The sequence below is a fragment of the Phaethon aethereus genome, assembly GCF_964289735.1.
Source record: "Phaethon aethereus genome assembly, chromosome: 7".
In the NCBI taxonomy this organism is placed as follows: Eukaryota; Metazoa; Chordata; class Aves; order Phaethontiformes; family Phaethontidae; genus Phaethon; species Phaethon aethereus.
The window spans coordinates 29,008,721-29,033,184 of NC_138583.1; the positions used below are offsets into that span (position 1 = coordinate 29,008,721).

Genomic DNA, 24,464 nt, shown 5'->3' on the forward strand with positions numbered 1-24,464 from the left:
CATGAGCTTTGCCTCTGGCTGGGGCTTTCAGCTGGTCCCGACGCTTGGCTCTGTGGCACAGGCCTGGAAGCCTGGCAGGGCTCATTTGCAAAGCAGCCTGAAGTTTGGCTGCCTCACTGGAGAGTAAATAATAAATGAGCATTCCCGCATTTCACAAAGCAGTTTGGCAAGAAACTAGGCAGGGATCCACAGGAAGTTTATAAAAATGGATCCCACTAGGTAAATCATTTAGGTTTCAACAAATAATTTTTTTTCTGATAACAACCGAGCTACCTAATCATCCTTACAATACCTTACTTATGGTTTTCTGAAGCCTTTTTTAAAGCGATGTGTCTGCAGAATTGACATCCAGCTCTCCACACCACACTATTTCACGGGGATCCACAACTACAGAATTACACACTGGATCAGATCCCCATTCTGTGGCGATAATATATTAACCTATTACAAGTCTGATTGCCTTTTCCTTATCCATATATTTTTCAGAGAGTTGCACCAGTATATTAATATCCATCAGTGCCTATAACTACTAGTGAGGGTTGCTAAAAATTTAAAAATGTAAAGAAATTCTTCTTATAATCTTATAAGATTGTGGGGTAGCTATTTGGCGTCACAGGAAGTCTCAATACAATGTGATCCTGTAAAATTAATCCATGAATCTAGTCTAGAGTCATCAACTATGACTATCAACAGCAACATAATGCTAGAAAACAGTACTAAAAAATTCTCCTGATTGATTGATTCTTTCCGTCAATATATTCTAATATTTTTGGAAGATGTTAAAGCTCTTGCTGAATTCTGGATCAAATACAGCAAGAGCTGTACCTTTCTTTCTGAGCATTTCAGTTCTTTTTGTTAAATAATGGATCTGAGCAAACCAAACATCTCTCATGTGAGGATGATGAAATCAGATACGGTCCCTTATGGTTCATGTTCAGGCAAACCTTAATATTGAAATGAACGTAGATGAGACTATTTTAATCTATATATTTATGATTGAGCTGATTTCCTTTGCAGCTAGAGGAAAGAAAATAAGTTTTCCAGCAGTGCTTTTCTTCAATTCTGAGTCTTTATATTCAAATGTCAATATGCAATGTTGCAAGATGGATATTTATAATTACTCTGATTTCATTAGCTAAAAAGCCAGAATTAGATGGTAAAAATTAGATTTTAATGAACAATTTAAACATGAGGAAGTTATGAATTGGTGTCTTGAGGATATCATCATGACTTAGAAATGAGGCAAATTAGACAAGTCCAATAGGAAAAAAAATGGCAAGGTTGAGAGGAGACTAAAATAACTTCAAAAAGAGCAGAGGGGTAGAAGAAGCAGAGACGAATATGGAATTAGCTTTAAAATCTTAATTCTTGTTTTAATATTGCAAAATAGTTCTGAAAAAATATTGGTAGAAATTGGGGAAAAGACTCCGAGAGCAGGCAAACACTAGGATGGGGAAAACAGCGGTACCCAGCAGCGCACTATCACTGTTTTGAAGTCGGGGGGGCCGCCTGCACTGACAGAGCGTTCGCGCAGGCCGCCCGCCCCGCGCCCGCTTCTGCTGCCCTGCTGCCGCCCCCCACGCAGCCGCGCGCTCACCCCCCCACACAGCGGGGCCGGGGAGAGGATCGGGAAAAACTTGTGGGTTGAGATAAAAACGGTTTAATAGGACAGCAAGAGAGGAGGGAACAGCAATGATAACGATAACAACAACAATAATACTGACAAAGGGATGTACAGGAACAAGTGATGCCCAATGCAGCAATTGCTCAGCGCCCGGCGACAGACAGCCCCTCCCCGAGCAGCGATTCCCGCCCCCCGGCCAACTCCAGTTACGTACTGGGCATGACGTCGTACGCTGGGGAATATCCCTTTGGCCGGTCTGGGTCAGCTGCCCCTTCCCAGCGCCCCGTGCCCCTCCCGCTGGCAGAGCACGGGGAGCTGGAAAGTCCTTGACCGGGTGTAAGCGCCGCAACTGCTGAACCACAGCTACAACGTCGGATGTTGCCGACGGCATCCTCACACCAGCTCCGAAGCACGGCGCTGTGCCAGCTGTCGGGAAGGAAACACAACTCCATCGGAGCCGAATCCGGGACGGGACTGGCTTCGCAGTTGTGGCCTGTGAATGTGTTGACTCTCAACTGCAAGTGACTCTGGGCTTAAACCAGCGAGAAAAAGAATATCTGAAATTAACCCGTGTTTTAATGATTAGGGATGAAAGGCAGCTGTTCAGAACGTACTAAATATAAAATAAATGCTTAAATCTCTTTACCCCATACTCTGCAGGTTGTAATGTGGATTGCAACCCTACTGTGGTGGACATCTGGGTCGGAGAGCTCTCGGCTGAAGTTTTTACGAACTGAATAGATGAGACTGAGAAAGAAAGAGAAAGGAATCAGTGGAATCAGAAGTGATCTGAATCTTTAAAAGGTCAAACACTTGGAAACAAGTCTGAAGTGTCCCGAATCCTAATGCAATATCATCCTCATTAAACTGTGCCATGGCCTAAAGCAAATGCTCAGTATAACTGCATTTTTACTGCAGCCATTTTAAAATGATGGCTCTTGTGGCATATGCATGTCTCATTTGTTATATACAGTCATGCAAGCCACGCAGATGACTGTTAATGTTACCCTCTCTCCCCCCCAACTATTAAATAAACTCAGAAATTACAATGACATTAAAAACACTTCGAGCAATTTTATGTGATCGTTAAGTCAGAATATTCCACCCTGGAGGCTTCTGCTATTCAGCAGCCTTGAAATTACTTAGATCAATTAAGTGCATTATATTTTATATGGAATATAAGAATGTGTTTCTTTGCCACTGTGGGGAAATATCAATAATGAAACAAGGAGAATCTCCAGCAATCTCTTTGTAGTCCCGTGCTGCTTTTCTCACTTCTGAATGTTTCACTTGCTTGGGTTTGCTTTTTCCTTTTTTGGTGAAATATAATCACGTATCTCTATAATCCAAACACTTTAGCAGGAAGAATGTCTAAAAGTCTGCCTTACTCTGCCATCCCTTTTTTCTTAGGTGATAGAGAAGAGAAATAAGCATGCATAAACCAGGATCTTTTAATGAATTTGAAGTACTTAACTAAATCAGCAAAACTAGGAGCTTGCTTACTCTGTATCCTGGAGAAGAACTTCCAAAGGATGCTTCATTCCACTGTAGATCTCGGGCACCCTCTCAAAACACTCCCTGTGTCCATTGACAGCACAGAGACAATCTGAGAGTCACCTTTATGGGACAGGCATCTGCTGGGAGTGTTGGTGGCAGGATACTGAATAAAACTACTTTACTATCGACGTTGAAAAAAATAAAAAAGAGCCGTAAGGGGATCAGGCAGAGAGAGATGGAGTGATCCATTGAGGTAGGTCACTGCCAGACCCAGCACTATAACCCAGGTCCTCTAATGGACAACCTCTAAGGGGTAATGCCCCTTCAGAGAGAACGATGTACGGCAACATCATACTTCACCATGAAGTGGATACTATATTTATTCACACTATTAATCAGTGTATTTTTTTTTTACTGTGATATGTTCATTTATATTTTATTCAGAAAGTGGGCTGTTTGCTGTTAATCATAATCTTTACTACCCGTCATTACCAATTTAGGAGAATGTTTATAGACTCTGGTGTCATCTTGGGATATGACCTTGCAGGAAATGTCATTAGTCATTAGTTACTACTGATAATTAGTGTCCAGGTAGAACGATTAGCTGGTCAATTACAATGCAAGAGTGGCTTCAGAGAAAGCATTGCTTTCTGTAAAGTGAAAGGGCTAGAAGATAGTTTTCTGCCTTGCAAGAAAGCTGACTGATAGGCTGTGTAATTAAATTCGTTGTGTGCTGTGCCTGTCCTGCAGAACATAACAGGACTTACCCAGAAAATAGATCTGATAACCTGGCGCCCAGTGCTATGCTAATTCTCATGCTCCTGTACAGCCCAACCAATAAATTATAGTTCTGCAGGATTAATTAGTACCATTCTCCATAAAGCTAATATTCAATGTAAATGAGGGGGATTAGCAGGGAATTATTCAGTGACTTACGAGAAAGGAAACACATTTTTAAACAGGGATCTAGGGACATATAAATTAAAAACCAAGGGATTTACTTTCAAATATCAATGGCTTACTGCGTCAGGTATGGTTTTGTTTTGCCTTGGCACTGAAATGTGTTTGCAGAGATAGAGTTGTGCTCTGCTAGGTGCAGCTGAACATCCTTAGGTATTTCAGGAGTCATCAGCTTCTACATTATAAAATCCAGAAGGGACCTGAAGTGAACTTCTAAGGAATTACTTGCATAATGTGGATATTCCAACATGCTTGAACTACATCCTGCTTAAGCTTTTTTTAAAAGAATATTTTTAGGAAAGAAAACAAAATCGAGCAAAATCTATAGATGGTAATCTAAAATTGTCAGTGATACTGCGAAAGCTCTTGTTCCATTATTCTAATGATTAATATCTTCTCTGTTAAAAATTTTATATCTTATCACACAGATTGTTTGCTCAACTTTGGATTCTAATCCCTGGGTTTACTGTAGCTTTATCAGCTTGAGTTTCCACAGTAAATTCTTCCTCTCCACTGAAATCCATATGAAATTGGATCAAGGTACTCCATCTCTTTTATAAACTAATAGATTGAATTCTTTAAATATTTGTCTTTTGGGCATGTTTTTCAGTACTTCACTCATTCCTCTTTTCAGAACGGTTTGCAATATCCTTCCTGAATTGCAGACACCAGACCTGGACATATTCCTGCAGCGATTGTAGCATTATCAAATGCCGAGGGAATACAGCATCTTGATCTCTACTCAGAATTCTCTTGTTTATACTGTAATACACATTTTTCACCGGAGTCTTTTGTTGGCAGCATCATGTTCACTTGATTCAAGAACGCTTATCCTTGTTTCAAATTCTCTACAGCAGAATTCTTCTCCCCATTTACGTAGGCTGTAACTATGTCTAGCACTCTTCATTCCCCTTCTGTCTCTGCTGGGATACATTAGTTCAATGCAGATTGATTTCCTTAGGAGGTTAAGGTGCAAGGACCTTTGCAGCAGGAACTAGACTCCTATGCAGCACGTACATCAGACATATCGGATGACTCCGCAACTTTGTGAATGCCCGATGGCCCAAGAAGTGACTCTAAATACATTTAACTGAACAGAAAATGGGTATACTATTTGTTTGCTTTCTCTTCAGAAAGGTAGAGGAATGTACCACAGATGGCTGAATATTTATGTCGTTTCTTATATTCTTCCCTAAGAATCTGTAAATAGATACCGTCTGAGACAGACAGACGTTTAATCTGATCCAGTACAGCAATTCTTGTCTTCTTCAGGGGGGAGGAAAAGAAAAAAAGAACGCTAACAGGAGGGTATGATAAATTACAATCCTGTCCCAGACTTAAGCAGAACAAAAAAACTACAACCAAGAAAGGTGTTGAGGAGTCACAGAAACACACAGAGATCTCTTCAAGTGATGACGCTCCCCCTCCTGCTCCCCCAGCCCGGGACGGGCTGTGACCGCAGCCCTGCTCTCTCCAGCTCTCCTCTCCAGGAACCTGCCCGCGGGTGCTGTGTGTCTGCGCGCAACGCCTGCCACGCCGCGCTCTGCGCCGGGGCTCCCAACAAGGACCTGTAGGGCTGGAAACGTGAGTCTGCCCTAGGACCGAATGCGGCAGCTATCAGAGACAGGCGCTTTCCGTGGCGGTGGCAGAAGGAGAGCGTGGCAGCTCCCGCAGACCAAGCAAGGACGTGCGCGGCGCAAGCTTATTGACGCCCTCTCGTCCCAGTAGGCTCCGGTGCGGAGGCGTAATTCTTCACTTGGCGAAGAAGGATGGTAGAGGCATCGGAAACAAGACAGAGCCAATAACTTAGCTGACACTGCGATCAGCTTACATTTATTTCCCTCTGTGCCCTGCTCTAGCTTTTTTCTGAACTGGTTGTGATTCTGGCGATCAGAATCTCCAAATATTTCTCTTTCTCCATGCCAAGGTGTATTTAGAAATTACGTTGCACAGGGTCAGTATATTTTTCTAATGAGAAGAGGTGCTGTGAAAGCTTTTATGTAATTTTCTTTTTTATTTGGTTGATACACTCAGTGTGTGTGAATGTCTGTCTGTGTAATGTTTTGTTAATGTGACATTTATTCTCCTTTCCTTCCAGCCCCTCCTCAAGCACATCTGCAAATCAATCTGGGTTTGTGTTTAATGCAAGTTATCAATCATCTTTTCATGAGCAAATGGTTTCATATTAAGAGGAAGGAAACATTCTAATGTATTCATTCTATTATTGTTCCTTGGAAAAGATCCAGATTTGCAATAAACCAGTGATTGGAAATGCACAAAGTATTTTAATATACTAATTATTTTGATTTAACTCCCTCTAATAGTTTAAATTGATACTAAATTTATTTTGAAGCCATTACAAAGGGATTCCCCTCACACCCCGCCAAGTAGTTCAGAAACATGTACTGAACTTAAGCTGAAGACAAAATACATTGTCCATATTACAAGCTGCCAATGGTATGAGAAGGGGAAGCTTTTGTATGAGAAAGGCAGGTGGAGGGAAACATTAAAAAAAAAAGTAAACAATGCTGTTATATATACATTCAATTATTATTTAAAAATTCATTTGATTTAAAAAAAAAAGTTACAATGGCAATTTTTCTGTCTTCAGGAGATGATAATCAGTCACTCACTGTCATCCTACATTACTGGCACTAACACAGATTTGACTATATGAAAAGACTTACTCAAAAATTGCATCTCTCCCTGCCTATCTTTTTTTCCCCCATGTGATCTGTATTTTTACCCTACTGTTACAGTCTTGCTTTGCACTTTTCACATGAATTTCATCCGAGGTCTTTACAGGAATGTTTTGCTCATGTCCAGGATTTGTCAGCATCCTTTCACTGCCTGGATGGACTGAGAAGACTTTAAGGTGACGATGCTCAGTCCTCCAACAGATATCACAGAAACCTTGGAAGCCATCCCTTGAAGGCTCATTGCTGCAATAAAGGTCCATGGAACAGTTCCTGCATATGTACTAAGAGCTCTGTAAGGACTTTGTACAAGCATGAAAATGTTTCCTTGCCAGACTCTTCCTGAGCTGAAGCTAGCAATGTAGACAGAAAGTGTGTCAGTCCTAGTGTCCTAAGTCTTTTCTAGATCTTTCATGGCTGTAGAGATATCAGTAAAAGCTACAGACAGGATGAGCTGTCACATCTGCATTTAGGGGTCTTATTCCAATAGTGGACTCACCTGTTCAATCCTTTTTCAGTCTCCCTCCAACAAGAAGCTACTACAGCTTTACACCCTTTTGACCCTAACAGAATAAATGGCATTACATTAACATAAAATCAAAGCAGTGGAAGACTGAAAAAAAGTGAATAGGATCTCTATAATAACTTAAGAATTTATGCCCCATGATCATTTTGAAAATAAGTGTAGTTTGACAATAGCTATTGCCTGTAAACGAGGATACATGGATACCACATTACTTATGAAGCAGATTCATAATGACCCAAAAGTTTCTCAAAAGATTTGGCAGAGCCTTGCTCATTAAATTAATTTTGAAGTGCTAATTTGGCACCATTTTTTTAATGCACATTAATTCATTATATAAAGTTTGACATGTTCACATTTTTTTAAAAGTTTAAAAGGCATTGGAATTTGTTTGAGAAGTGTACTCTCTATAGCTATACTATAATTAGGATTACCATACTTTACCGCTTTATTTAGTTGCACGTGAAGAGACGTGGGTTTCATGCCATGCTATGTCATTTTATAAGAGCGTATGAATGAAGTCCTTGAAACTACTTAACGGTATCATCTTGCCACATAGCTTTAGGTGCATTAGCATATGCTGTGTGCATTAGCTTACCTTGACAGTGAATGGCATGAGTGGAAGAAATAGTCATTTCTGAAAAATAATCATGAATATTCTCTGTGCTGAAAGAACAGCCACTTAGAATTAACCAATAATAATCATGAAGCATGCTCAAGACTTTTAGAAAGAAATCTATTATTGTTGTATCCTTTCTTTTAAATAAAATCTGATTTTAAAATGATTACTCTGAAGATGGGGAATCTGGGCTTTGGCTTCAGAAGATTCAAAATTTTGTTGCTAAATTATGACCTGGAGTAGTCTGGAAATGTGGTATGCAATAACCTCCTCTTTTGAAAAAGGACCACTCTGCACTCTGAAATGCAGAATTCATGCTGGGGGCAAGTAAGAGGAAACATGATTATAAAGGCCAGTGCATAACACACACAGCTAGGACATAGGGAATTCAGATATTTTCATCCCTATCTAACAGAATCATAATGGAGGGGAACTAGAAGGCAGATCCTCATCCTAGAATCATACAATCATACAATCATAGAATCTTTGGGTTGGAAGGGACATTTAAAGGTCATCTAGTCCAACCCCCCTGCAATGAGCAGGAACACCTTCAACTAGATCAGGTTGCTCAGAGCCCCATCCTTCATGCACGCACTAATCATCAAGGCAAAGAGTTCTCTGTACTCAGAGAATTTGGTTTTATGTTTGTACCAGTATTTGCAAGACTTTCTCAGACAGCTCTTCCTGGGTTGGCATCTTTCTCAAGGACTTTGGCAACATTTAGGCAGCACTAAGCCACTCTGCTTAAGTCCAGACCATGCTGGCAAGATCTATGGGCCAAATCAGTGTGGTCCTGTATATATGCAGTGCTTAAACATATGCACATATGCAGAACTCTTTCTTTTCCAGGTTGTCCAGGGGAACAGCCTGTAAGCTCTGAGGTGCTTGGGCAGTACTCAGCAACCACCCATCTGGACCGCAGACTGGGGTTAAACCACACCTAAAGTCACTTTAGGTGGAATATCTGCATTCTGGCTTTTGTCATAACTAGTCTTTCGTCTCTGATACAGTAAAGGGTGCAAAGTATAATTTGTTGACTCTGTGAAAGACAGTGATGGTAGACTAGGCTGATCACAATGCAAAGGCATTTAGTCTAGCAGTGATAACTTAGGGGGTTTTGTATATTTATCTAGCTATCTACCTGTCAGATAAGCAAGTCTATTATTATCTGTATTTCTGTGAACTACAGAGCTATGATCTAAGCTTTCTATTGATGCAATCATCTTTTCCCAAGTCACCAAACATTTTCTGAATCCGCCAAGATGTTTTAACTCAGTTTCTTAATGCAAAATTTTCCTCCTTGAAATAATCAGGGAGTTGGAGTGTGTTTTTCTCCCTCTGTTCAGTCTTTTATACGATGTGACTAATAATTGCAGTATTTTCCTTTGACTGTTGTAGCAATGCCTCCTCCACTCCACATTCTCTTTGAAATAACACACCCTCACAAATGAGGTTGCTTCAGCTTTCCTTTTTTAATTTTACTGTCTATCCAAAAAAGTTGTTATATTTTATGGGTGTTACATTTTCATCAGTAAAAAAGATGGAAGCCACTAGAAAGTGTCTAGCCCCTACAAGATGTGGTCCTGAAGAAAGAGATGCCTTTCAGTATGCATGGTTGAGTCAAAATGAGTGATTCAGTGTACAGAAGGGTTTCTTTCTAGATGCACATTTGTAACTAAACATGAGCCTTTTGGTTCTCTCTTTAGCACACCACTTCTGTACTTGGAGCAGTTTCCCCTCGGAGAAGCAAGGTTGAAGCTACTTCCCAGAGCATCATTTAAGGCATCTCACCCTCAAAGCAAATGTCAGGTTCTCCAGGTGGTAGCAGTCACCTTTCCCTGTGAAAATGGGATGTGGATTTATGGTCCTACAACCATAGCAGATCACAGGAAATCTGTTTCACCAGTTAGAAGTGTAGATGTACAGTATGGACACACATGAGAGATTTCCAAATGGAGTTGGTTTTTAGCTCTTTTATACAGCAAACCGTTCTCATTTCTTTCCAAAAAGAGCCCTTGGATGCATGCCTAAAACAAACTTCCAAATCCCTTCATCAGACTATTCCTCCCTCTCTCCTTTGTCTCTGCCCTTCTTTTCCCTTTAATAATAATGGAACCAATTTGCATCATAAGCTAAACGCAACTTAATTTCCTTGTACCTTATAAGAAGAAAATAATGTTGCAAACTAAATAAAGTAAATGAATAGTGCATGAACTGCTGCCATCTCTTGGTTATATTCATCTCTCCAAGTATTCTGGGCGTATTCATCTAAATCAAGAATATTAGGGCATTTCATAGTATTATTTTCCCTTTCACCTCACATCCAGCCTTGCAAACACAAAGCAAGACACCATTTAATTTTTTTTTTCTGATGCTGCTGCTGAAATTGTCAATTGCAACTACTAAGCTAATGTTTAACGTTTTTTGTAAATATTTTTGTGTGCTTAAGCTAAGTCCTTTGTCTTATTTTTCTGGGTTTTTGGTTTTGTTTTATTTTAATCTCTACCTTTGTTAAGGTAGTTGAACACCAAGTGTTCAGTTGTGTTTTTCGTACTATAACAAAGAGAATTAACTGTATTACATTTGAATGCTGATAACGAAAGGCATGAGGACAAATGAAGGGAAGAGTGGTGGTAGTAAAGAATCACATCTGCCTAAGTAAGTGAAACAAAATGAATTACCAATATAATTTGTCGCATGTTTAACAAATAACACACTAATTTTATGCTTTATCCAGATGTGTGCTCTGATTAGATGCTTGTTGAAGGTAACGGCATAACTCCAGTGCACTTCAAGAGCATTTGGAAGATTTCTGGTGAAAATAGTCAGATTTCTGTTGAAGTTGTCAGTGGAATGACATTGGTTTTTCCCACCCACTACTGTTCGCCACAATTACTGCATGTTTAATCAGTTCCTGCTGATTTCTGTAGGACGTCAATTGACCTTTTCTAGGTCAATTGTAATGTGCGGACAGCTAAAATGTCCTGTCGGAGCAGTCGTTAGACGCCCTCTAAACAATTACATGGATGATGAATGGGAGCAAAATACTGGCAATCTCCCAACGAGTGCCAGAGAGGCAGGATTTTCGCCGGTTCCTCATTTTTCCCAGCCCTTGGTCCCATTCCTGTTGATGTCACGCTTGCTTATTAACATCTTGCTGTAGCCAGACCTCACGGGGCCCTGCGGCTGCACCGTAGCCTATCCCTGCAGACAGCAGCAGAGAAGGATCAGCAATTCGTACTGAAAATACAAATGCAGAAGGTCTGAGAGCAACCTAATTAAAGCAATCCTGAGTTAGGCCCAATGTTACATTAACACCCAGGCTGTAATTAGCAGATCCTCTCACTTTGCTGAGTGAGGAGGCTGGTCCACTGTCAGTCTGTTGGAGCAGAAGCAATTAGGAAGCACCATGAATGTGACAAGCAGTTGCTTGTCATGTCCTACTGAAAAGACCTCGCTGAACTGAGGCCTTACAAAAAAAGTTTCTTTATCTGGAAGTTATTTTAAGTTATTTTTAAGTTATTTCTTTATCTGGAAGTTATTATAAGTTATTTTCTTCTTATAAGGTACAAGGAAATTAAGTTGCGTTTAGCTTATGATGCAAATTGGTTCCATTATTATTAAAGGGAAAAGAAGGGCAGAGACAAAGGAGAGAGGGAGGAATAGTCTGATGAAGGGATTTGGAAGTTTGTTTTAGGCATGCATCCAAGGGCTCTTTTTGGAAAGAAATGAGAACGGTTTGCTGCATAAAAGAGCTAAAAACCAGGAATGGCTTGGTCTTCCCTCAGCTGGTAAGACCCCTCCAGTTGCGGCTGAAGATCCCTTTCCTATCGGATGTACACGATTCCGCAGTTCTGGGCCCAATGACTCTTTTATCTTTCTTTTTGTTGCCATGACTAAATAGTATCTTTATATACAAACTCAGCTAAAACCCCAGCATTGAGTTCGAAAGGACTTCTAGAAAGGAATAGCATCTCCCTGTGTAGCGGGTTTTGCTTCACTGGATTTTATTCATGAGCTCGTTACATGACAACTTACCGCAGCCTGATTTTCCTACTCACTTGAAGTGATTAGAGCAATATCACCCCGGAGACTTCTTGTTTGCCTGCGTATATCACCGCAACCCTCTCAGCTTCCTCCAAAGCAAGGGCAGAGGCCTGGTGTGCTGGAAATTTGGCAGGGTGAGGTCTGTTCTCATTTCTTAATGGAGCCATTCTGTTTTCTCTCTCTCTTCAGCTTGCTGAAATTTCTTCCTGATGACTTGATTAAAGGATTTAAAAAAAAAAAAAAAAAAAAGCAGCATGGTAATTCTGATCTAAAAGAGCACAATATATGGCATGGAAAGTGCTAGAAAGCAGTGCTTCACCCTCAGAGCGGTGCAGAGAGAGGGAAATAAAGTGCTTTGGGCTGGGAGCTGAACTACCATGTTCTGACGAGCAGATACTTGCCAGAGTGAGTATGAAGTATAGGCATGAAAATAGGTCGAAAAGCCACTGTAGAAGTACAAGTAGGACCACCAGTGCTCAGATCCCGTTACTTAAGCAGTGCTTTTCTCATACCGCTTAGTGTACGGTCACCTCTCGGAAGGAAGGATTTCTATGGCTAATTTGTGGAACGACTTATCAGTAGGCAGTCTGCCTGAGGATGCAGAATTTGTAGTGATTATTGTAGCCTCTTCCTTCCCAATACCCTGCTCACGAGAGATTACATGGCATTGCTCAAAAAGCAAGCAAATGGCCTTTATACACAAAAAATATTTTTTACAAATCCAGGACATTTGAAAAAGCCCAGCCCTAGAAGCAGATGAATTAACACTGACAAAATCCTTCTGGATGTGTATACCTAAAGTTTAGCTTCCAAATTGCTCTTCCACTGATGTTTCTTTTTCTTATCCTGTCATTAGACTAAATGGAAAAAAATGTTATGCCATTACCGTTTGTGTTAACACCCAGACAAGTCCTGGTGGCTTCCAGACCTCTCCCAGGGACTCGTCTTCCCTGCATAGCTGCAGTGGCAGGGAAAAGGGGAGCACTCTGCTCTCGCTCATTACCAGGTTATTGAATGGGGTTTCTGTCATGTCTCTGCAGAACCCTGTAGAGTGCTTTTTGTTTTCTTGCATAATTCACTTTCTTCTGAAAGTGAATCTTTTATTATCTTTATGTCTTATATGAAAAGACACGAATGCTTTAATTAAGAATAGATGTCTTTCTAAAGGAAATTTCCCAGCTCGGCTAGACGTCACTAAGCTCAAAGCAGGAATTGGACTGGTATTTTCTGGTTTGAGTTTTTTTAGTGCTCAAGATTGAATCACTCCATCTTCACTCTCTCTTTGCTGGCTGGAAGCAGGAGCAGGCCGAGAACGGGGCTACCGGCAAAGGCTGGTACCTCATGCCCTGGCTGCCCTGGTGGGTAAGTCAGTCTGAAATCAGGATGAGCCTGGGTTGCCTACAAAGTCCACCTGCCGTAGGAGCATCTTTACAAAAAGGCCTTTCTTGAAGCAGTCCTGGACCATCCTTGTTGACTGATGGCTTCTGGTACAACCACAACAGGCAATGGAAGAGCTGGGGAAAACAGAGCGTCCGTAGACAAGAAAAACAAAAATGTGGGAACCTACCTGCATCTTCCTCTGGCTCCCAGCCCTGCCCGTGTCAGTACATCAATGCAGACCTGACCCCAGCGCATCCCACAGCAGAGTACCGCGTCTGCACGGGCTCATCCGGAGGGGCTTCCCAAACCTACTGCCTGCAGCACCGAGTTCCAGAAGGTTCCTTCTATGCTTCATTATTTTTGAAAGCATCTCAGGCTGAGAGAGAAACTGCCTTCGCTGTACTTCAAAACAGCAGGGAACGGTCTGGACAGACCCAAGTGCCCTCTGCTCGGCCCTCTGTAGCAAACAGTGCCAGCTGCTATGAACACCTCAGCAAGAGGGATAGACGGATTTTTCACTGTTGTTCTGCTCTGGTGAATAAAAATCTCAGTGAGGAGAAATAAAATGATCCGTTCCGGTGAAGCTAACATATTCAAAACTAAACTAAAACCTGAGGGAAAAAATTGGAGAAAACAACTGGCAGAATTTCTCTCAAATGTGTGTACAGTGTGGTTTCTGCTCTCCCAGAAAAATAATTCTTTGAAAAATTTACTATTCATTGAAAGAGATAACACCAGTTTGGTTCCCAGCAGTAATGGAGCATTTGTGAAAAGGAAAGATATAGAAGTTGATAACTATGACCTAGGTGCATTGGCGTAATGATGTGAACAGAGCTTAGTGCTTACAGTCTGTGGGCGAATGAAGGATGCTGGTTTGCAAGGTGGCCAAGTGCTGAATTCACTTTTAGAAAAATAAATTAAAATCCCGTTTAAAAGAATGTTTTATTTACTTTTTTTCTTTCCATAGTTGGGAAGATAACATTTCCCTAGATGATACTATAATAATATTCAAATGCAATTCCCTGAGAAGACCGAGTAATTTCAAATCCTAAGATATATAATTTGAAATTAGTTAAGTCGTTATTTGGCTGAAAGGCATTTTATAAACAAGATCTACTTATGAGCCTCAGGCTAAGGAAATTTTCTAGTGAATTTCGTTAAGAAGGGGATTCTTTACTAACTTCAATCCAGTAGTAACCTGCGGGTTTGTCTTTTGGTAATTAACATGTCTGATGGTTAATATATCAGTCATGACCACATTTGCAACAACTGAGAATTCTAATAAAACAAATAAAAAATTGCTAATAATCATCCTCAGCATTCACAGAGTTTTTTTCCTTGGAGGAACCTTCTGGCTGCTTTTATACATGATAGTGATGGTATTACTCATCTCAAAATCTACAAACTGTTAACATGATGCTGTTTTAGGAATGAGCGAGGTTCAGAAGGCGAAGCACTCTGGCATCTTTATCAGTAAAATTTTCTGATAAAGGGAACTGGGCTTTTATTTTTCCTCTTTGTTGTGTCTTCTAAAAGGATTTAAGACGCTGTCTTAGAAAAAAAAAACAAAAATGGAAGTGTTTTACTTAAAAAAAATAGATATAGTTTCTGATTTCTTAACAAAATAGTAATATTTTTAAGAAAAAAATGTGCCAGATTGTTTGGGGGTTTGTTTAGTTTTCTCCAACTAGTGACACAGTTTATTAGCTGACAGGGTTCCTGGTGGGTGAACAAGGTTCCTGGCGCGTTGAACTCCGGGCAGCACTTCCAACAGGGAATGCCCCTCCTGGTCTTCCTGGCTAAAGGACCTTTCCTGAGAACCATTTGAGCTGAACTTCCTCTCCTCAGCTGGACCTGGTGCTCTTCTCTGTACAATCCCTGCCTTCACTGCCTTACCTTAGCTCCAGGTTTGCTTCACTGATCTGAAATGCTTCACTTACCTAAAACGGCATCAGTCCTTCCAAAAACTACCTACGGATGCGGCAGGGAAGAGCTGCCTATGCCGAGGCTGGAGGAGTGCTGAGAAGCTTCCAACAGCAATACAACTCTGCTACAAAACTCTCTACCTTCACCACGTCCCTCCATTCCCTCCCTTTTGTGCCTCTCCCAGCTGAGAACTGCTCAGCTACAATTCCTGTGACAAAGGAGGCTGGAGAAGATAGCATAGGGGTATAGGATGGGAAGGGACCACACGAACCACCTCATCAGGTTCCTTGCCATCTCAGGCCATCGTGTCAGAGCAAGACCTGGCAAGACGACGAGGAAAGGGATTCCTGTGGATTACAGGAGGGAATGGTAGCTCCCAGGACCGTCTCTTTCCCCCTTCCTTCCTCTCTTTCTGCAGAGGCTTATGTATGCCAACACCATGCAGCACCTGAGTAGTGGAGTTTACTCCTACAGGTTTTCCATCCTGGGTTCAAGCACTCAGGATCAGGTTGTAAATAAGGCAATAAGTCCACGCAAGTGGAAATGCTCACAAGGTATTTTCGTCTTTCAGATCTGCTGCCAAATCCTGTATGACAACGGGCCTTGACAACTCTGACAGCTTTCAAGGCTGATCTTGTAACAAATCTTTTAAATTCATCTGTTCTTCAAGAAAAAGAACGCCTTTATAGTTCTTTGAAAAAATATGACTTAAATTCACACAGGGAGTCCTCTGTATGCTTCTAAAAGTCTCCTTTTAACTGTACATTTTACAGTCCACTGGAAAAGCACCGAAATATTCAAAGATGCCAAAATCAAAGGCTAGCTAGTGTCCAGTTAATCCAACCAGCAGGTGTCTGTAGATAGCTGGTGGATATTCTCTGTAGACATGATGTTAATGCTCTTTCAGGCATCATCGAGTAAAAAAGGAAAATGGAGAAAAAAAGATAGATTATTATTATCGTTGTTGTTGCTATTATTGTTATTATTTCCCCAGGTGCTCGAGTCTTAGATTCTCTATCATTTAATTTGTGCATAATTTTTCATGAACACTAGGGAAAAGATAGTAAGATCTAAAAACGGGATCCAACTCTGGAGCTAGAAATACTCATCATTTCTCTATGTTATCTATTTGTTTCTCAAGATTTGGGGCTTTCTTTTTCTGCAAGTTTTGGAAAAATACATGTTAGTGTCTTGCTATGCAGAATGTGGAAATCAGAATTTCAAAAGGGAGCCAATACAATAATTTATTTTTGGAATCTAGTACAAACAAAATACTGTTGGCTGCCTTCTGCATTATCATCTCAATTAGAAAGGATAATTAGAAGTATTATATGGATGAAGGAAAAGTTTAAGTGAAGGGACTGAAGGTAAATTTCCTCTCTGTGAAACCAGAACATTCTTTGAAATTACAAAAAAAGGCTGCAGTAATTACAGAGAAAAGAATCATCGCTTTTAATTAATAAAAATGTTTAGATTAATAGGAAAGCAAAATAAATTGCTAAGGAGGGATCATAATTTCATTTTTGTTAAGAAGAGCTGCTAAATGTAATCCTCCTATATCATAACATACACGGAGTGCTCGAGGAGTTTCGGCAACAAAGTGTTGCTGAAAATAAACTAGCGTTTATTTTCCCCTGAATTTAACTCCAATAACCCTGATTGTGCCTTAGAAGAAACAAGCTTTTCTTGTAACTGTATCAAAGTGCTGAGGAATCTTAAAAACCACGGTACAGGAAATAAGCTAAACACTGGGGCCAGCGGCAGTTGTGGGCTAAGTCTTCGGGTGCGAGAGGACGCCCACAGCAGCAGGCAACGTGGTAAGTTTTCAGGTCAATGTGGCACGAAGACATCGGGGGAAAAAACCCAATAATGAAAAATGCAGCAATGCGGATGGGCAGGGCAGCCGTCCTGAGCTCCGGGGCACGCTGGCCTTGACCCTGGTCCGGGCTTAGCGACACGCGGCAGGGAGTGAGATGAATAACCCAACCGCTGTATTTTAGGACTTCAAGGGAGGAAAAAAGTTTCTGGAATGAGGAAGGGGCTCTCTCTTGCCCGTTAAGGAAATGTTTTTCAAAGCATAAACATCTGCTGGGAAACTAACTGCTTTCTGTGGCTTTGAAAACTTCCCCCCTGAACTGCAACTTATTTCGGATACAAGTTGTCTCTCCTCCTGTGACATTTAAGAGCGCCAGGGCCTCTAGCCACTAATGGAGCATAAATAATTAATCAAACTGTACTCCAGCAAGTTCATCTGTAGTGAAAAACACTTTTACCTACACAAACCAACGTGGCAGCAGGGGAAAACCTACTCCATGAACAGCCCACTCCAAGATTTTGCTCAAGAAATCAGTGTCTCAGAGGCCAGTCTTCTCCAGCCCTGTGGCTCTGCAGCAGGGTCTGAAGAAGGATTTTGGCTGTACGTTTTCTTCTGAGTCTCTTGAGCAAGCGCTTTCCAGAGACACACATCGGTGCAGCCGGTGTGGGCATTGCAGCTCAGAGCAAACAGCTTCACCTCACACGTAAGACCACAGAAGGAAGGAAAGAAACCTCAGGTCTCTGCTGTAGACACGGTGTAGCTTCAGGGGAGCGTGAAGGAGGATTACACCATTTTGAATCTTGTACTCCCTGGGTGGGACTAGGCAGGCGGGGGGAGTGGGAAAACGTGCCATTTCTTGCGAAACGCCTGGTGTAAATATCCCACACGATGTACAGCATCCACTTCTCAACAGTGCTGAGTCTCATCCGCTCACCTGAGGTGCCATCAGGCAGGAGTCACTCAGAATGGGCAGTCCGTGCAACACCTGTATCTGCTGCAGAGGTTCAGGAAGGTTTCCAGCTTCAGCCAAAACGCCAAGAGCAGAACTTTGCACTGAGACTGCCTTAGCCCCATAGGGACCCTCAGCTCCGAGTGCACCGCACGCACAGAGGGATGGAGGCACGCTGCATCCCAGACCCTTCCGGTGTGGAGATAAGGGTTCAGCCCCTCAGTTCAGGCTTTTTTTTTGCATTGACAGAATAAGGATGTTCCTCCCATGCAGGCAGGTTAATAATCGAAGGGTTTCTCCCTTAAAGCACTTTGTAACACTACAGTTAAATGTGCTGCATGCATTATTCATCTTTTTGCAGCAAGCAGCAGAGTGGAGGCAGCTGTCGGACCCATTAGCACGTCGGAGCTCTGTCCTCCGGCTGCCTCTGGGGGGGCACAGTAAGGACTGACATGGTCCATGGGATGAGTCGCCCAGGCCTTCGGGCTGGGGAGCAATTATTTGCCAGGGTAGCAGCAGTCCCAGAAACAGCACCATATCCAGCTTTGTCTAAGGAAGCCTGGAAGAGGATTTTGTTAGAAAATGGGAGGGGTTTTTCTTGCATCTATGTTGTACTAAAGGCAGGCAATTGTGATTCTCCTCTCAACAGTTTTGCTGCGTTCCTTCTCTTGCACCTTTGTCTCTCAGGGCTTCTCCATAAAAGATTATAAAAACTACAAAGCCGTAGGAATGTAGCTTGTTTTCTCTGCAGTTTGGTGAATACAGCATCTCACATGTCAGACTAATGAATGTGGTTGGGATCCTTCTAGAAAATAATTTGAATATGAAGCACAACATGAACGATATCCTGGCTACTGTTGGGATACTTGTGTCGACAATGGCTGGATGTGCTACAGCCTCAGAGAAGTTGAGGAAACCCAACAGTTTTCTGGCTGCTATCCTGCTTACACATGGCTGGGCTACTACAGCTTGGTGGGAGGTCATTATGCAAACCCAAGCATGGCCCTACTCTCTAAGCACGTAGAGTCACGGCTAGGTATTTGACTGGATGTATTTTAGTCATGCTACTCTCTCTGCTAACAAAAGCTCATAAAATTCCTAGAAAAAACATCAATTAACACAAACTTCAAATCTCTGTAACTTATCCCAGCAAAAAGCAAGCCTTTGCACAGACAGAACAGCACGGAGCTACTGCCCTGGAAGGCTGGCTGGACTCCCGTGCGTCTCTGTACCTCCTAGGACTCAAGTCATTAATCCCATACTGAACTGGGCTGTTTAGATGTTGGGCTGTCCATCTCATTCAGACCTCTCATACACAGTGTTGAGTTTTTTTCATGTAGAGGCCTGGTTAAGGTCCACTTGTCAAAATGAACCAAGATTACAATGTGAGACTCAATCTGCAATACAGAGGCGAGAAAGCTCGTTCCCTTATTTTGTTCATTTTATCCAGTTCCAATGTCACCTCCACTGCCTGTGTGCAGACAGCACCGAGCACAGGGGTGGCTGTACCACAATGCAAACAAGGAAGACATCTTGAAATTCTCACATTGAGAAATACATAACAACACACATTTCCTCTAGGTCCCACTTTCAGCACAGTGAACAGTAATAGATAGCCACATTCCCCCGTAGGAAACAAGGGAAACGAAAAAGCTAAAGTTAAAACTGCAGATGAAACTTATCTCTTAGGCTGATGGCTTGGTATATGATAGCACTTTGATCTTATCAATCAGAAAACAATTTGACTTCAGTCTTTTCTTCTGGGTATTATAGCCAGGATCATACCAACACTCTAATCTAAAAGGATCTGTTCTAGCTCAAGTATTATTTATTCACGTTATACTATTCTGTTTCATGGAGAAATGCAAGGACAGCATCTCATTAACTGAAGGAAAATAAAGTTTTCTTTTTTAATGTCATGAACATGGTAGCTCTGCAATCAGGGGTAATGTTTAAAACACTGAATGTACCTAGAGATATAATGTGACAAGGAAATTTTCCATGCATTCAATGAGAGATGACAGCACACAGATAAAATACTAATCCCTTGTTATCAGCTCTAGGTACCAGACTAAATGCAAGTGTCAGAAATTCTCAGCAGAAGTTGACAGGACTAAGACAGGGTTCATTTAGGGTCATTGCAAATTCATGCTTCATTTGCATAAGTATTTCAGCAAGTGCTGTAAGAGTCTTGCTTTCCAGAAAAAGTTTAAGCAATTAAACATATTAACAGCAAGCAATTGTTTGAGGACCAGATCCTCAAAAGTATTTAAACACTAACACCTGTTGATTTCCAGGAAAGGCAATCTAGCATCTTAGCCCAAATGGCCTGCAAGGTGGAGAAGTATAAATCTCTCTGAAGCCAATACGTCTGTCCAATCCATATGTCTCTTTTATAACAGTTAGGATGATGGTAGAGAATCAACATCAAATTAGGAAAATACTTTATTTTGGTTTTTAACCATATTTTAACTCCCTGCTCTTTCTGACAAAAGATAATGAATTTTATTCATTCTCTCAAGGTATGATAATATCCTCAGGGAAAATTCATATTGGATTTTATAAGTATTTGGTATATTCTTTTTTTATTGTCTCAGTGTTCAGCCATTAGCAGTAAATTGCTGTGTTATACAAACCAGAAAACAACAACTACAAATAACAATCAGTCTCTGCCTCAGGATACACAAGCTGAAGAGAATGATCTGAAAATGCTTTAGAGATGCTTGCCAAAACCAGACTTACTGTTTATAGACAGACCAGATACCTGCCAATTCAGGTGGACACTTAAACTATAAAAGCAGTTTACGTCTATACACGTCTGAGTTACCTGCACTATGCCCATAGCTGCGCCAGCCGTTCATCCAGCCTGAATGAAAGGTGAAGAAAGTCTGCACTGTCTGCTTTAACATTTTAGGCTGGTAATTATAATTACCCTGGGATTTACCCTGGATGTGAAAACTACTCACTCCTCCAATATGCAAAGTCATTATTCCTGGACTTGACATGCGATACCATAGCCTTGGCTGCTGACGATGTCTGAACCCCAGACCTTTGACTATTTATGTGCACATACATAGGGTAGAGAACTGAACCAGAAACCAGTTATAAGAGGCAGAACAATTTGGTCATTGCTTCCTGACTTGAAAAGCAGAGGATCTACATTTTCTTTCTTTTTCTGAGCAACATGCATCCACTGTCATCTGGCAAGCTGACAGAAACTTCCTATGCTTCATTTTCTTCACATGTAAAACACAATTAATCAGTGATAGAAATAATTTAAACCTTCACCAATGTTGGCAAAAGAGTAGTCAAAAAGCTATTTTAAAGGAACCTTTAACAGAGAGTCTGTATGGGGAAGGATAACCATGGGCATGGAAAGGAGCTGGAGTTCCAGGGAGCTGCTTGGAGTTCTGCCATTGACTGTTTGGAAATCAGAAAAACAGCATTGCACCTCTGCATCCCTCAGCTTCCCCATCCATAAAACGGAGATAACAATACCAAGCTTCACTTTATAAAGCATTTTGCCTGAGGGCTGAGGAAGTTCCCTTCATATTGACATCTTGCTTCTAGGAACTATATTTGCCGAAGCACACTGTCACCATGCTCTCCCACTTCTACTGAATACCCCTTTCTTTTTGAAGTTATCATCTTCCTACTGTTTTAATGTTGTTAGTGATACCAGTCAGGGATAGAGAACTAAAATGAGCAACAAAAACACAGGCTATCATTTAGAGACATAATCTGTTTAATAAATATGACTGTAAAAGCAATAAACGATAGCAATTATACATTACGCTACATTGTATTTAACGAAAGGGAAAAAGAAGATGAAAAAGTACATCAAAAAAAGTAATTTTAAAATTAGAAATAGTTCCAACACTCTAAGAAAACTTTTTGATTGGCTTACTATAAAAATAAGTTGGCTAATGTTGGACTTCAGTGGGGAGTATTATACAGTTGCTGCCAAAACTTTCCCATCTTTCTTAAAGCTGTAGTTGCAAACACAATAGCAAAGCCATACAAACTGCTGTGTTTCTACCGGTCTTCAGAGAAACTACAGAAAGAGGCAGAGGACTTTGTGCTGTGATTATTTTTTGACTACTAAGGGTCTAATGCTCTTACGCTTCTTACATCACATCACATTTTTTTCTTTGCCAGCAAGTGGGTTGATTTAGGCTTGTGTCCATTTTGTGTCAGAGAAATTCAAAGCCACCACCACCACCAAATCCCTGCCACAGGACTCCGGGCAATGTCAACAATGTTTTCTCCTGTTTTTGACTAGGGTTGCCATGTGCAATGTTTATTGGACAAAACCCACTCATGTCAGGATTTGAGGTGCCTCCTAAGTGTGTTACACTGATTATGAACTTACCTCTGTTTGCCTTCACCTAACATAGTCAAGTATATATTGGTTATTGTCTTTCTCAGTTTGCACTTCACACCAAAATCCTGGTGCTAGATTTACCTGAGTTGGGTTGGAAATCAACAGCTGTGATGACCATAGGTTAGGCTTCAGCCAAATATCCAGTGTCCTGGGAGGACTTGTTCAAAGTATGCTAAGCCTGCTTTCCTGCTGTTCCCTTGCATAGTCTACGTGAACACGCCTTGCCGCCTCATTTCTAGTTACAGTGTAAGATACAAGCTTATGTTATTGGTAAGAAATCAAATCTTGTGTAAGAGCGGTCTTGTGGTGCTGAGGCTCAAAATGCCTGGCAACAATCTCAGGCCAAATTCTCTTTTATTGCCCCTCCTCTGCCCAGAGTGGCAGCAGTTTGCAGATCTGCAACCAAAGGGGTTTGCCAAGAACTCGCATAGACTTCTCCCTGCTCCCTATTCTAGAGACGAGGTGTCTTTCAAAAAAAATTACAGTCCTTGGGGTGACTCCCAAAAGGCAGGGATCTCCTGGGACTTCCCCAGATAAATCCAAACATCAGCACTAAATGCATTTCAGGGTGTTACTAGGACTTTCTGTTAGCCAAAATTGAAGGTCTAAGGCTGGTACAAAGTACAGTGTAAGTTCATGCTGGCAATAACCTCCTGCAAGTGAAGTATGGACAGACCTCCCTGCCTGTAATGCAGTTCTGTTGCATCCAAGGTCAGGAGGCAGAAAGTGATCTTTCAACAGTGCTATCAATGGGATGTCTTGGTGTGAATAGGCTAAAAAAGCTGTTTAAGAGCCTGGCCTTGCAGCTGGCATCACCCACACTTGCACTCAGCCTCCTTGCAGCCATGGGGCACGGCAGCAGCTGCAGCTAGAGGAATGAGGGGCAGAGTCCAAACAAAGACACAAACTAGACTGACCAAGAAAAATTTTCAGTGCCTTTAAACTCCAGTGTGATTTTTTCATAGTGTTCTATGAAAGTCTGCTGGGGCGGCTAGTCCTCCCGCAGCCCAAAGTGCTAAAAGAGCGGTTAAATCTAAAGCCAAGAACGCTAAACCTCCCACGTCCCCCAGCCCTTCTCCTCCCACATCCCAGCCCACCCCTCTCCCTAAAGAAGAGACCCCCATGCATATTCTTGGCCTATATCATTATGAATTTTCTACAAATTAGAGACAGGTCAGAAAAAAGAGAGAGTGGAGGGGTGAGGGGAAGGGCCGCAGGAGTGAATAGTGGTATCAGTTCCTCTTCCCCCACCCCCCACTAAAATTGAACACCTGTACAATGCAGTTCCACTATGGTCTCAGTATAATGTCCACATGCACAGGCTTAAAGCTAAAAACCCTTTGTCATCTGAAGAATTAAAAAGTCCAAATGCCGTGAGCTCTCCTCTCTTTTTAGACATAGATATACATCGGTGTCTTCAATTCAACCATTTACATATGTAGGGATTTCTTTTGTGCTCTGGGGCTCAGCAGCTGTGGAAAAACTTCCTGTGGCAAAGAAAGAACAAAATAAAAGAGTCAGTAAATATCAAGTGCGTTTAGCCAAGGAAGATGTTTGAAGGTATCACCTTGCTGGCCTTTGGGATTCAACCGTTCCAGACTGACACGTTCTTCCCAGAAATGTTTTCTTGTCATTCAAAACACTGAAGGTGATGTCCTGTTCTTTTGCTAATAAAGATGATTCACCCATGTTGAACAGAAGAGGGAAAGGCCAGAGCAGAGGGGTGGAGGGAAGGAGGGGTTGAGGTCCTCAAGGAAATGTGTAACTCATTTGCAATGATAAAGTGTTGCAGATTTCATAAATAACTTTAAGGTTTGCATTTGCAAAAGAAGACCCTAAACAACTCACATCCAGAATATAGCAACTGTGGGTTTTTTGCTGCCAGAGTTTGGAGAGAAAATTAAATGATCCAGGGCCATTCACTCAGATTCCTCCAAGGAAGGATCCCTAAATGTTAGTCAAAGGGGTTGAAAAAAAAAATGGCTTCTGAACAAGCATACAAAAGAGAAACACCCAATTACAGTCTTGTTTTGTTTTCCCAAA

The 24,464-nt window shown here is 41.5% G+C and overlaps 1 protein-coding gene across 1 annotated transcript in view; it reads right to left on the reverse strand.

Annotated features, from left to right (window-relative positions):
* Positions 1-23,851: 23,851 nt before the first annotated feature.
* The window catches only part of LOC309406999 (VPS10 domain-containing receptor SorCS1-like), a gene marked incomplete at its 3' end in the record, with an annotated part of 303,428 nt that continues 302,815 nt past the window's right edge, over positions 23,852-24,464 (reverse strand). The window contains exon 28 of the mRNA XM_082002391.1: positions 23,852-23,908. Coding sequence (XP_081858517.1) covers positions 23,852-23,908 — 57 coding nt within the window. The remainder of the gene's footprint in view (positions 23,909-24,464) is intronic.